Source organism: Macrosteles quadrilineatus, unplaced genomic scaffold (assembly GCF_028750875.1).
Source record: "Macrosteles quadrilineatus isolate MER2022 unplaced genomic scaffold, UCM_ALF_1.0 Scaffold_9__3_contigs__length_116548681, whole genome shotgun sequence".
Lineage (NCBI taxonomy): Eukaryota > Metazoa > Arthropoda > Insecta > Hemiptera > Cicadellidae > Macrosteles > Macrosteles quadrilineatus.
The window spans coordinates 103,470,123-103,483,105 of record NW_026542602.1 but is presented as its reverse complement, the minus strand read 5'-3'; the positions used below and the strand labels follow the sequence as shown (position 1 = coordinate 103,483,105).

General features: G+C 34.3%; 1 protein-coding gene across 4 annotated transcripts in view; it reads right to left on the bottom strand.

The window, feature by feature from the left end:
• Positions 1-12,353, bottom strand: part of LOC129003964 (CTD nuclear envelope phosphatase 1 homolog) — a 28,694-nt gene extending 16,341 nt beyond the window's left edge. Inside the window, exons 1-2 of one of the 4 annotated variants that reach the window (XM_054432321.1) lie at positions 12,154-12,277; positions 4,355-6,935 (exon numbers count right to left, since the gene is read on the bottom strand). In XM_054432321.1, the coding sequence (XP_054288296.1) occupies positions 5,630-6,922 (1,293 nt within the window). In that variant the 5' untranslated portion in view covers positions 6,923-6,935; positions 12,154-12,277 and the 3' untranslated portion in view covers positions 4,355-5,629. Of the gene's footprint in view, positions 1-4,354; positions 6,936-12,144 lie in introns of those variants that run through there. The other 3 variants (XM_054432320.1, XM_054432322.1, XM_054432323.1) reach the window with 3 other exon arrangements.
• Positions 12,354-12,983: the final 630 nt, after the last annotated feature.

Genomic DNA, 12,983 nt, shown 5'->3' with positions numbered 1-12,983 from the left:
CCAATTGGGTAGTGGTATTCTTAAATACCTATGATATCAGGGCTCTAAATATTAATACTATTTTATATGGAAAGTTTTAAAATTTGCTACGGTAATCATTGAATTACATTACTGTAATTACAAATTCCTAACGCTGAACTCAGATAAATTAATATTCAACTACCTTTCAAGCTTTGACTATTGATAAAACTTCTTTTCTTTGTCCAATTCCCAATTCAAGTTTTCAATCATCTAGGTTAAAATGAATGATAATATTAAATGCTGAAAAATTAAATAAGAAGAATGCGTGCGAATATCGAACGCTAGCATCGGACACTGCTGTTGCCGTATATGGCTGAAAGCGTCCGTCGTCTGCCGATCTTCCCTACTCATAACGTACAAAAAAATCTGACTCGAAAGATCCCAAGTTTTAGGTTAGAGTTTGTAATTAGTCCTTTTGTTCGCCACAAGTGTAAAGATTACAATACAATGAATTTGGTAGAACGATTTGTAATAAAAATTATTTAAGTTCCCCTTGTATAATAGTTTATCTATATAATATAACAAATATTTGGGGGGGGGGTGGTCACGACCCCCCCTCACACCGCTCGCCCTTATATGGCATAGGCATGAGTTGGAGATATAATGAGGCTAGGTTTAACTCATATTGCCTGTCTTTGAGGAGGTAATTTAATACTTTATTATGAAATGGCAGTTACAACAAACACCTGACCATCGCTGTCAAATCAACCTCATGGGCGGCAAATTGTTGTGCAAAGTGAAACCTACTTTAGTTCACTCAAAGGATTTCTGACCGAAATGGAGAGATATAGCTACTGTCAATAATATTTCCAGTGCATTAGTTTTTAATACTCTAACCAGTAAAGCTTGTTTGCCAGTTTAGAAAACACTTTTTTAACTTCCGGAGCTCTTATATAGGTCCACTATTAAGAAAATGCAATTCATTAAGTCCCCTAAACTTCCATCTGAGCAACAACTGTTTTTACTACCAGCCCTGCTACAGATGGCAAACCCCTCATGGATTGCACAACAGAACTAAACATTTTTTTGCTGGGATTTGAAACCCACCATCTTCAGTGCCGTTTTCGGATCAAGGTGATAAAAGCTTATTGTGGCCATTGTGCAGATAATATAACAGTCGGCCACTCAATCAATTCAGTATACAAAATTCCGTAGTGTTGGTACGGTTTACCTCCTAAATTACGGCAAACATCATACACAGTCTTTAACTGTTTTTATTGAGCTCAACTAACATAAGTTAATAAAGTTGTAGGTGAGTTTTTGTTAGTCATGAGAGGTGTTGAGTTAAAGGGTTAAAAATCATAATTGATATGCTCTTAAAATCAGAAAAATTTTACTACTTTTCTGGAAATAAAACAATGTATCCATTACTTTTTACCATAAAGGGTTCAAATCCTAGTGTGTACAAGTTTTACGAGTGCCTGAGTTATACTAACACATCTATAATTTTCTAACATCCTTTGATTGTTTGTCCATATCAGTTCCTTATCAACCCAGGACTAGACAACAACAATTCTCTAGTTTGCCTACAATCTGTGATTATTGTTTTCTTCTCCGAGTTTTTAAACTGAATACTATTCCAGATGGCCCAGATACTTAAGCAACGATGTCTCTAGCTTAGATTCTTTCTTAGGATGGATCAAACACGTGCTTTGCCAATCATACAATCTTTAATACACGTGTCACCTTTAATGTTCTCCAAACTCAGGAGGACCAAAACTAACAGAAAAAAAATTATAAAAATTATAATTTCAGAATAATTGTAGAAGTTTAAAGTGTGAATTTACTGAACAAGTCATGGATTTATTAGAAAACTTGGTTTTTTCAATATTACAAAATGCTGTATTTACCAAATATTCAAGATGAATGGAAAGTTTGGCATTCAAACGTCTGACCTTGTGACACAGCTTGGAGCCAAATGTTGGCATCTCTGCTGGCACTGGCACATGCTTCTTGGCACTCATCGTTGCCTATTATTACACGAAACCATACAAATATTATGCCTGGATCCCATGAAAGTGAAAACTTATTGGGGAGTGACCTTAGTGGATTTTTATTTATGAGATTTCACGTTCCTTTAGAGAGAAAATAGAATCCTTTGAAATTTTATTTTGTACTTAAAATCTACAAATTAAGCTACTTTCTTTACCTCACAACTAGCAACCAGAACTTAAGTTTGAACTGCAAAACTAGAAGAATGTTAAATTATGATATTCCCTGCTCAGAAATCTAAAAAAATAAAACATTGACTACTTACATGTAACTACTACTTAAACACTACACTAACTAAATGAATAAAACTATGAAAATCTTTTTAACGGTATTGGGTTCTTATTTATTTATTTATTTTTTTTTTTTGTATAGCCTAATTAACTGAAACCAGAGGACTAATGCTGCTTCGCAGGGTTGAAATGAATATCATATCCGAGATATAATCAAATTTATGATTTTTGATTGAGTAATACAGTATCTTAAACTTAACTGATTCTAACGATCAATAGCTCAAATTAAAGCCTTTATTTACTGATAATATTAAGTCTAAAACATATAAAAAAAAAAACAATACTGGAGCTATTGATTTTAAACCTACAAAAACCTTATAAAAAATTATTTTTGTTGTTGTTCACCTTGCGTTTAATTGAAACTCGTCCGATTTGAATAACTAATAGCTTAAATTAAAGCCGGTATTTCACTGAAGGTTCTTAGAAATAAATAAATATATAGGATTATATAATTACAACTGGTGAAATCCATCTTAAATTAAAGTAAGAATTCAAAAATGAATCAAATTTATGTTTTTTGGTGGAGTAATACAGTAGATAGATATATTCCAATGCTTGGTGTGAAATCTGTGTGTCCATACCTTCATTTTGAGACCTCAATCATGAAAATCGGTCAGATAGAAGGGCCAAATGAACTCGGCAAAGAAAAACCAAATTTTTTAATATATAGATAGGGTGTTTTTAAAACAATGCCGGTATTTTAAACGATAATTGCTTGGGTACTATTCAAGGTAACTAAACGTTTTATACGTCAAATTGAAGCTAAAATAACTAAGTTTTGTTTCCCGTGTAGCAAAGCCAGGAAGGAAGGAAGGAAATTTTGACCTTGGCATGCGCAAAACAGGTGCGCGGTGGTAGGCCGCTATTGTGACTCATACGCTTGACGACAGTCGAGAGTACGATGTTTTTTCCACAACAGAAGGTACAAATTGTAATCTGTGGTTGGCAGATTTTATATCCATTGCTAAATTAAACTAAATTTAAAACTACTTCATGATAAGAAACTTGAAGCTGGTTTAATGAGTTTTGTGGCACCGTACTGTTTTGGAAAGACATTCACCTGGCCGGCTAAAAACAATCGCGAAGAAATCCAACAATTCTGCATCAGAAGCCTGAAAAAATCGATTGCCTGAAGAAGTCTTCAGTTGAACAAACCTAAATTGGTCTCTTATTGATGTTATCTGTAAAAGATAGTCTTTGTGCCTAAAATATTCAGTTAGACATCAGATAAACCCACCGATCGCCCTAAGTGTACAGACTTTGCCAGTTTTACGCTCATATAAGATTGATGAACATCTGAATTTTATTAAATCATTCTGAATTGTATCAAAGAATGAGAAAAAACTTTGTTTTTTTTCCCTTCAATTTGACGTTTGAATCATTTAATTATCTTAAATAGTCCACGAGCAACCATTTTAAATCCCGGCATTCTTTTGAAAACACCCTGTATAAGATGTTGTTTTTCAAATAGATAATATCAATGCATCATATTATGTATCGGCAACAAGGAAGTAAAACAACATGTGGAACCGCAAGATATTGAATTTAAATAGTTGGTAGCTTGAGATTTAAAATACAGGTACTTGGTGAATCATCTAAACAATTTACAAGTACTAAGTACTGTAGGTACCTTATTAGAGTTTTATGTTTTACAGTCAAATTTAAATTGTTGATATGTGATTTTTAGAAAAAAATCTGATTTTTTAAATGTAGACTTAGGCAAGACACATTTAAAGTACCTACCATCTAAAACCAGCAGACTTGCAGAATTTTTTGTTTCTTGATTGAATTAGTATTTTTTTTTAACAAAACACTTTGTTTTATGCGAACATGTATTTAAAAAACCGAAGGAACACATCACATAAGCCAAGATAACACTTGCTACTTTTATGTCACGGGATTGCTTCTATTAATATAACTGAGCTAATCAACTATTAGTTTTCAAGTTTTCTGAGTGAGAAGGCTTGTACTAAAAGTCTTCAATAATGAAATAAATATAGTGCATGATGCATAACTCAGGAAAAACAGAACACAAGACATACAATGCATCATCAACTTTTTATTAAATATACTGCACCGCTTTGTAACCAACATTATCTTAGTGAAGTATCCAGAATACCCTTTATCTATCAAACCATTCATCACAATATATTTTTTAATTACATAACAGTGGTTTATTAGCCTTAGGAATAAGTTAAATTATATGAAGAATGTAATACGTTTATTTATATTCAGGTCTACCATAGTAAGTATATTAAAATTACATTTTACAAGTTTTTTTTAATCAAAACAGAAGCATATACATTTACCTACATGTTACCAAAACAACTTAGATTATTGTAATATTAGTTTTTGTTAGTCATCTTCAAACACTTGTAAACGTTATGAACAACATTATACCAATCTTAATAAAAGAAAATATGAACTGCATTACAAAAATATATGTAGTTGTAAAATGTATAAAAATCTATTTTAAAAACTAATATAGAAATCTTTTGTTTTGGAAGATCCTTATAACAATATGTAAATCAAAAGCCGGGAAACAGCGATCTTCATTTGAAGATTAAATGTTTCAATTATTTAAAAATAAGAAAAGTTGGAGTTACGTACACTTTTCAAAAAGTCACAAAAAGTAACGTACACTTTTTGCAAGTTCTTTAATGTGTTTTCTCCACGCCACATGGGATTCGATTTATTGGATTTGACTGACTACTATCACGATCACCTTTAACTCCAGGCCGCGGCCTTTGAAGTGGCAACATCACAATTGGGGTTGTAACAGCTGTTTAGTTTTGGATGCAGCTAATGATTAGTGTATATTTTTAAGAATATGAAAGCTTGGTTACTAGGCTATGAAAATATTGACTCCACTTTAAATATACAAAAATTGATTTTCAATTTAAATATCATTTTGATTTGCAATTCTATTTGTTCTATTTTTAATCTTTTAATACATTTATGTTCATAAATTTAAATTTAAATTAATAATCCGCAAATTAATGAGGTGGTGTCACCTGTCTGCCATGTTATCTTATGGGACGTCTGGTGCTAGACAATACCACTTGCAACGTTGCCAATTCTACCAGGCCGCGGCCTGGATTTAAAGGTGGCTGTACCTTACACACATATACACTCATATAAAAATCTTTTCCAGGTGAAGCAAGTTGGACATTTTTTCTTAATTAAAAAGTACAATAAGTAATTGTGGACTTAATACAGTTGGTGAATCTGGTTGGTTTTCATTAATTTAAGACTTGCCCACACACTGTAACGTACATACTACATGTCACTACTATGAACATAACTAAAGGTCTGCTGTTAACATTTTATAGAGGAGGTGAATCTATAGAATTCTGTGATAACGGTTTATTCGCTTCCTCATCACTGCAGCTTACAAAAAATAGTACACCATGTTTACTTTTATCTGGTGTACTTGGTTCTTCCTCTTCTTCTTCTACTTCACTCTCTTCTGGTGTGAGTGAACGACAGAACCTCTTCTTTGGCGGAGAAGTTGTGCAGGTAGACTTCTCTTGAAGTTCTTGTTTCAGCTTGACTACATCGAGAAGTAGATTAGCCAGGACCTGTTCTTCTGTCAGATTCCTAGGAAGAGCACAAGGGTGGACAACATCAGGTTTCAAGTACTTTACCGTTCCAATTAACTCTTCAAGTGAACAATGCAGTGAATACGCAATCCTCACTAATCCGGGCCTTCCTTCTTTTTGTCGACCGAGTTCCAACTGTTTACTAGTAAAACTCTGAGCACAAGGTTTGATAATCTTCGTGTTAATCTGATCACTGCGACATATCTTGCACCACTCCATTTCTTTCACAGAACATAAATGCACTCTGGAGTCTGATTCTTTTTGGCATAGCGCAGGATGAAGTTCAGGAATACAAGCATAGTTCTCATATGACTGAAGGTCTCTCACATGTATCTTGGTTTTCAAAACATCAGCTACATTTATCAATAGATGTTCTAGTCCGTGGTACGAGTTGTACAAAATTCCTACTTTGTGGTCAGGACTTGTTTTAAGCCAATTTTGTGCTATTTCGATCAAATCCTCCTCCGACTGCTTTCGAGATGGAAATGATATCCACCTTGGGTCACAGAATGTGGTATCCAAGTACAGTGTATGCAGTTTCTTCAAAGACCCATCACTGTTGTGCAAAGCTTTAAACTTATAAAGTTCTTCAGGATTTATCCTGAAATCGCCTGTGTAGAGCACTCTTCTTGTTCCCGTTGTTGTTTCTTCTTCAAACAAGAACATGGCCGAGCCTGGACAATGTCCTGCAGGCAACACCCTTACAACCACTCTATGTTGCCCTTCATAATATAAAGGTTTACATTCATTGACTACCAAAGGAATTATTTTATGATCTGGGATTTTACACCTAGGATGTCTTTTTATTAGATGTTTTGTGACTGGAGTGCAATAAAGTTTTTTGTTTTCATTTTCAATCAATACTTTCAAAAAGGCTTCACCAAACAGTCCTTTAAAATGGTCCGTATGAAAATGTGATAAAAAGAAAACTGTTCCATCGTGGTTGTTTGGCTCAAATTGGTCAATCCTTATGTAATGGAGACTGTCTTCCAGCAACTTGCCTTCAAAAGTGGACATTGTTCTTTTCGTCCTATAAACAAAACGATTTCTATGATTTAAATTTTGAAAATGTATTGACTCACTAGTTTTTATTCTATATTAAATTAATTTGGAGCTCTCAAAAAGGATTCTATGGCGTTTTCAGTTATTATTCAGTAATCCCAATCATTCCAAAGTGGAGGCGAGCTTCCCTAGGTAGGATAGATTTTCACAATTGAAATCTAGGTATCTGAGTGAAGTAGGCATACTGGGCACTGGAGGCAAGAGTTTTAATTTAGCTAATATTACTTTAGAGTGCTTTGATTTCAGGGTACTCAGGTTTACTGTGTTAAACCTTTGTTAAACTAACAAAACTACCTCCTCCTTGATCTTAGGTCTTGCTGATTTTAAACAGTTGTGGTGAAGCAATGCACTAATGTAGTCCTAACAATCCTGAAATATTAAACTTAGCCTACTTAGATCGTCACCACGTACCACTGCAGTGGTCTCAGCTTAGCCTTCCATTAGGGGTAGCCTATATGCGTACAGGTTTGGAAATGCTTTATTAGATTAACGAACAGTGTAACTTACATTACATGTGAACATTATGAAATTTTGCTAACACTTATTGGTTTTAACTTTACAAGACTAAATTATTTGAAAGAATTTAGTTATTACATAGGCTAGGTTATTGAGATGATTCTGAAATAATAGTTTTCAACAATAAAAAACAAGTAGACACTTGTTGTCTTGTCTTATGATACGGTAAGTTTACTTGGATTTTTGTTGTCACAGGCTAGTTTAATATGTGCAATCTGGTGTTTGCGGTGATTTAGCAAGTTGCTGGATTTATCAGCGTAAAAAATTTCCACAAGCAAAGATACGCGCACAATAAACAGAAACAACACCAAACATGGGCTAGACAACAGGCTCACTGACTTTAAGTTATTGTAATTAACTTATCTTAAGTTAACTTAATATGGACCAGTTTCTACATTTAAGAAAATGTGCAGTCCCATTCACCTGGCGAGTACAGTAAAATCGTCAATATACAAGATTCAATTACAGTACCTATTTTGATATCACGGGCAATTACTTAAGATTAAACATTAGAAATTACAAAATAAATGTTAACAAAAACCATCTTCATCATTTATTTAAGAAACTATCAATTTTCTGTCATATCATGGGGACGTCCCGCAAGGAGTCAGAAGGAAATCTTAAATAGAAGCATAGGTTGATATGCACATCAAATTAAAGACCTTTACTAGCAGAATATAATGCCGCAAATTTGAACTCAAACGGATAACTGAATAAAAAATGGCAGCCGTTCAAAGATTTCTTGAATCCGCCATTTTGAATCTTTGAACGAAGCCTGCCATTTTTTACTCAGGCGTTCTTTTGAGCTTGAATTTACGGCATTGTAATCTAATAGTGAAACCTTTAATTTGATGTGCATATCGACCTATGCTTACGTTAACAATTTTCTTCCGATTCTTAAGGTTGTGCCCCCCGAGGAGTAAGAAGCGTCTAATAGCAATGCAAATTAAATGAATTTTGAACCACTGCCATTCTTGACTCGGTTGTCCGTTTCAGTTCAAATTTGCGGCATTATATTCTGCTAGTAAAGACCTTTAATTTGATGTACATGTCAACCTATGCTTCTATTAAGATTTCCTTCTGACTCCTTGCGGGACGTCCCCATGATGTGACAGAAAATTGATATTTCCCTAAAAAAGTAGATTTTTAGGTGTGGTGTTGATGTACCAAACCTTATTGATTTATCTGTTGTCGTTTAGAAAATATTAAACCGGTCCGGGACTTTTGGGACAGCCTGTATATAGGCCTATCATAAAACAGTCTCTTGGCAAACAAATAGGGAAATATCTATTGAGCGGTTTTCTTTATAAATGACTAGCAGAGTACCCGTCCTTCGTACGGGGTTGTCATATAAGTATATAATGCTTATTGCAGTTATAGGTATAGGCCTACTCAAGCTTTCCGTTTACAATGGGGAAGAACAAAATAACAGTTTGATAAAATTTGGTTCTTTAAATTTACGGTTCACTTTAGTATTACACATCGACAATAGCCATAATGTTCTACCACTTCACCTAAACAATAGAGAAAAATAAATCATTTTAAACATTCGCAAAATATCACAAATTATTCATGAAATTAAAAAACATAAACATAACTGTAAACAATCATACTTTGACAGTTCTCATTGCGTATCACAGTTTTTTGTTGCTGCTTAGTTCAAATTAGCTGTTTTCATAAATGGAAAAAAAGAAAATAATAGTGCTGCACCCTGTTGGTAAATCTTATAACCTTTTAATGCTTTTGCATATCATAGAACCACCTTTTTTAGTTGAAACAGCTGACTAAATACTTCAATTTCCTTTAAAAATGAATACTCATAAGGTTAACATGGGGAACTACAGAGCCATTGGGGCGGAGCCAGAAAGGATTTTTGAGATAAGAATATGCCTATATGTTAATCAGGAATGTGAGCTATCATCTTGCCAAATTTCAGCCCAATCCATCCAATATTTAATGCATGATTGAACTTCAAAAAAACAAACAAACAAACACACAAACTTTCACATTTATAATATTAGTAAGATTAATCATCGTACGTCAACAGTTCCACAGAGAAACTGTGATATGTTATCAGATGAAATATCAATATAGGCCTATTCCGTATCGATTTTGATTCAGTTTATTTAATATATCGTTTCTAAATTTTTCCATGTGAACATCAAATTGAGTTATGATCTTTGTTTTTAGCGAATTTCCCATATAAAGGGAATATTTAGCAAATTTCCCATACAGTAGACTCCCTCCCATCCGGACTCCTCGGGACCGAGGCCAGTCCGGATAACGGGTTTTCCAGTTAAACCGACGTCCCCAAAAACTCGTTAAAACGGACCATTTAAATGCATACTGTAGGCCTATACAGTATTTGACTTAAATTTAGGAGCGTATTTACACACGTGATCACTGGTTTCAAATCTTTCCCACGAGAACAGTTGTTTCAGTCTTCCTGCCGATCTAGTCCGGTTATTCAGATGTGCTGATAAAAATTGTCCGGTTCCGCCGAGTGTAGTCCGGTTAAAAGGTGTCCGGATAAGAGGGAGTCTACTGTAGCCTATAGGGAATAAGCTATCACCGTAGATCTCATGGTAAGACCTGGACCCAGGACCGATTTGCTTTTTTCGTTTTGAGGTCCCTAGAGGCCAAAAACACCATCCGTTCAAATTCATATATTTATATAGGCCGACGTAAAGGTGTCTCAAATTTATTAAGGAAAAACGGCTAATTGTATAAGGATGAAATAAAATTGTAATTATTTCCAGCTAAACCAACCCCAAGGAATACCTAACAAAAAAAATATTTTTCAATATACTTTTTTCCGATACAGAGTGTGCCAAAAACTGAGGGTCACTAGTTCTAATCTCTTCTAATTTTCAAATGTAAACATATGTCATGTTATGCATCATTTTAAAGGTATTAAATAGACAAACATTTTGGCAAAAACAGAAATTAATTATCTTTTTAGCGAATTTCCCTATAGGGAAGTAGCTATTACACCAAATGTCTCCTGGTGAGACCTATGCCTGGGACCGATTTACTTTCTCATTTTGATGTCCCCAAAATCCAAAACCACCATTCGTTCAAATTTTTATGAACGTATATATGTTTATATATATGTGTCCGTTTAGACGATAACCTGAGTAATTTTTGTCCAATTTTGATCATATTTGGTGTGAAGGTGTAAGGCGGAATAAACTTGAATGAGTTCGCGAACCAGCATGATCGGACCATGGGAACGGGGTTTAACATGGGTTTTATGGGGTAAAAATGGGGTTTTCTCATTTCCCCCCCCCATATTTTGGAAAATTTTCAAAAAAAATAAGTTCGCGCTCAATGAAATTGTATAAATTATAGGCCATAAATATTTAAAAATAGCCACTTTGTTCTAAATTTTATGAGGATTACAAATATATAATAATATAAGGAAGTAGATTTGCAAATAAATAAGTTATGGGCAAAAAACAGATTTCAGTACATAGCGTTTAGCTAAGAATGCATAGCCTAACCATAGCTAGGAATCTGGCTGATAATTTACATCAATATCACTACCTACTTCTTCAGGATCATCAACCAGCCCTTCAAAATCACTTAAATCTTCTTATAACGCACCACGTATATCACTACTTTTGATTTTTAACACTAAAACAATGATAAACGTAATAAAACACATCAGTCATCGGTCCGAGGGTAACCTAGCTATTTACAAATACGCACGTCAGCTGTCTGCTACAATTACGATCGGCTCGGAGAACATAAAGCGCTTAGAGACAGACCTCTGGAGAAAGCGTAGAATATAATGAAAAGAAAGATACCTAACTCGATCCAGTTCAATCCGATTCAGTCAGTCATCGAGTTTTCGCCGTAAACGATGTTCGTTCGCCGAAAAATCGACGCGTGACACTACACAAAGTGTGTCGCGTGTCGATTTTTCGACGAGTGACGCTCGGAGGGTTAAGTTATACCTAGGCTATCAATGTAAAGCCTGTAAGTTAAGTTATTTTTGGATTGAGTTCAGAACAGGGTTGCCACCTCAGGTTAGGGAGGAATCGGTACGTGGACCCTTCCCGCCGGATTACAGGCATTAGGCCTAGGAGCCAAAATCGACTGTCTTGACAGAATCGGGACGGGTCTGGTTCAGAATGACAATAAGATTGGATAACTTAGGGAGGTAGGCCTAGGCTAAATTAGATACCAGATTGGCAGGTATAAAAATTGGACAATGGATTTAGATTGCCAGGTGACAAGCTTAGCTTGTGCTGTAACTTACAGTCTCAAGTAAGTTATCAATGGACTAAACCAAATAAAACATAGGCCTAGCCTAGAATAAATTGCGCTAAGTTTGGGCCTAACTTACGCCTATCCTAAGTTTTAAGCTTGAATCTGTTGAGTTATTTCATCTTAGACAAGGCCCAATCATCATCAAGTAGGCTATTTGGAATCTCGTAAGCCATATAACCATTGTAGGCTAGGTCTATTGAAACTTACATATTTTCAGGAGTGAGAAGACTGGAATGGCTGAGTACGCTAAAGCTAAAGGAGATAAGTAGGCTACCAAAAGCAAACATCAAAAACTTCAACAACAATACATCAGTATCGTAAATACCTCTAAAAATCTACTTCAATGTCTAAAGTAGTAATTTTACTTAGTCGTGTAAGGTACTTACAGCTCTAACCTTCTTTTTGATTAGAAAACAAATACAAGTCCACACTCGAGAAGCCAGTAGCATAAACGCTCGAAGGCCCATTTGCAATTGTTTCAGCATTGGTAACAATTTTACAGCAAATATATCACCTTTACTTTCTAAAGACACAGAAATTATAAAATACAAACTTAAAAAATGGTACTAAGGCATCCTTGTACCACTGAACATCAACAATAATATTTATTCACACACCGAACTTCTCGCCTGCCATAATCGAATCGACCCAAATCCAAACCAAATAATCAGTGTTGCCACCACGTTGTTGCGATTTTACCCTAAATGCGGGCTAAAATTACCCTAAATTACCCTAAATCTACTTTGAGTTACCCTAAAAATTACCCTAAATGTTAATATTTGCGTTTAATGCTATAAAACATTGTTAAAATCATATAAATCTTACATAAGGTGGTTAATTATACTAAATGAAGTTCCAATATCAATCAATTTACGTAAAATTATACTCGATTCTAAAAAACAACCCGAAAGAAGAACAAAATGTTGATATTGATCAGCTCTATCGTATAACGAAAAATATCGAATCAAGAACTATCATATTTTTTAAAAGTATCGACCCATTACTACTGTTTTTGGACAATCATATCTTTAAAATACAGTACGGTACCACCAAAGCTTTAATCTATAACTTACGTAGTAGTAATTTCTTGTCAAAATTTGTAAAATAATCCAGTTTAAACCAATTTAATCACATAATTAAATATCAAACCCAGTAATTAATAATATTTCATATTTTATTAGGCCTATAACGTGTTATAGAATCGAATACATTCTAAAACAGATAA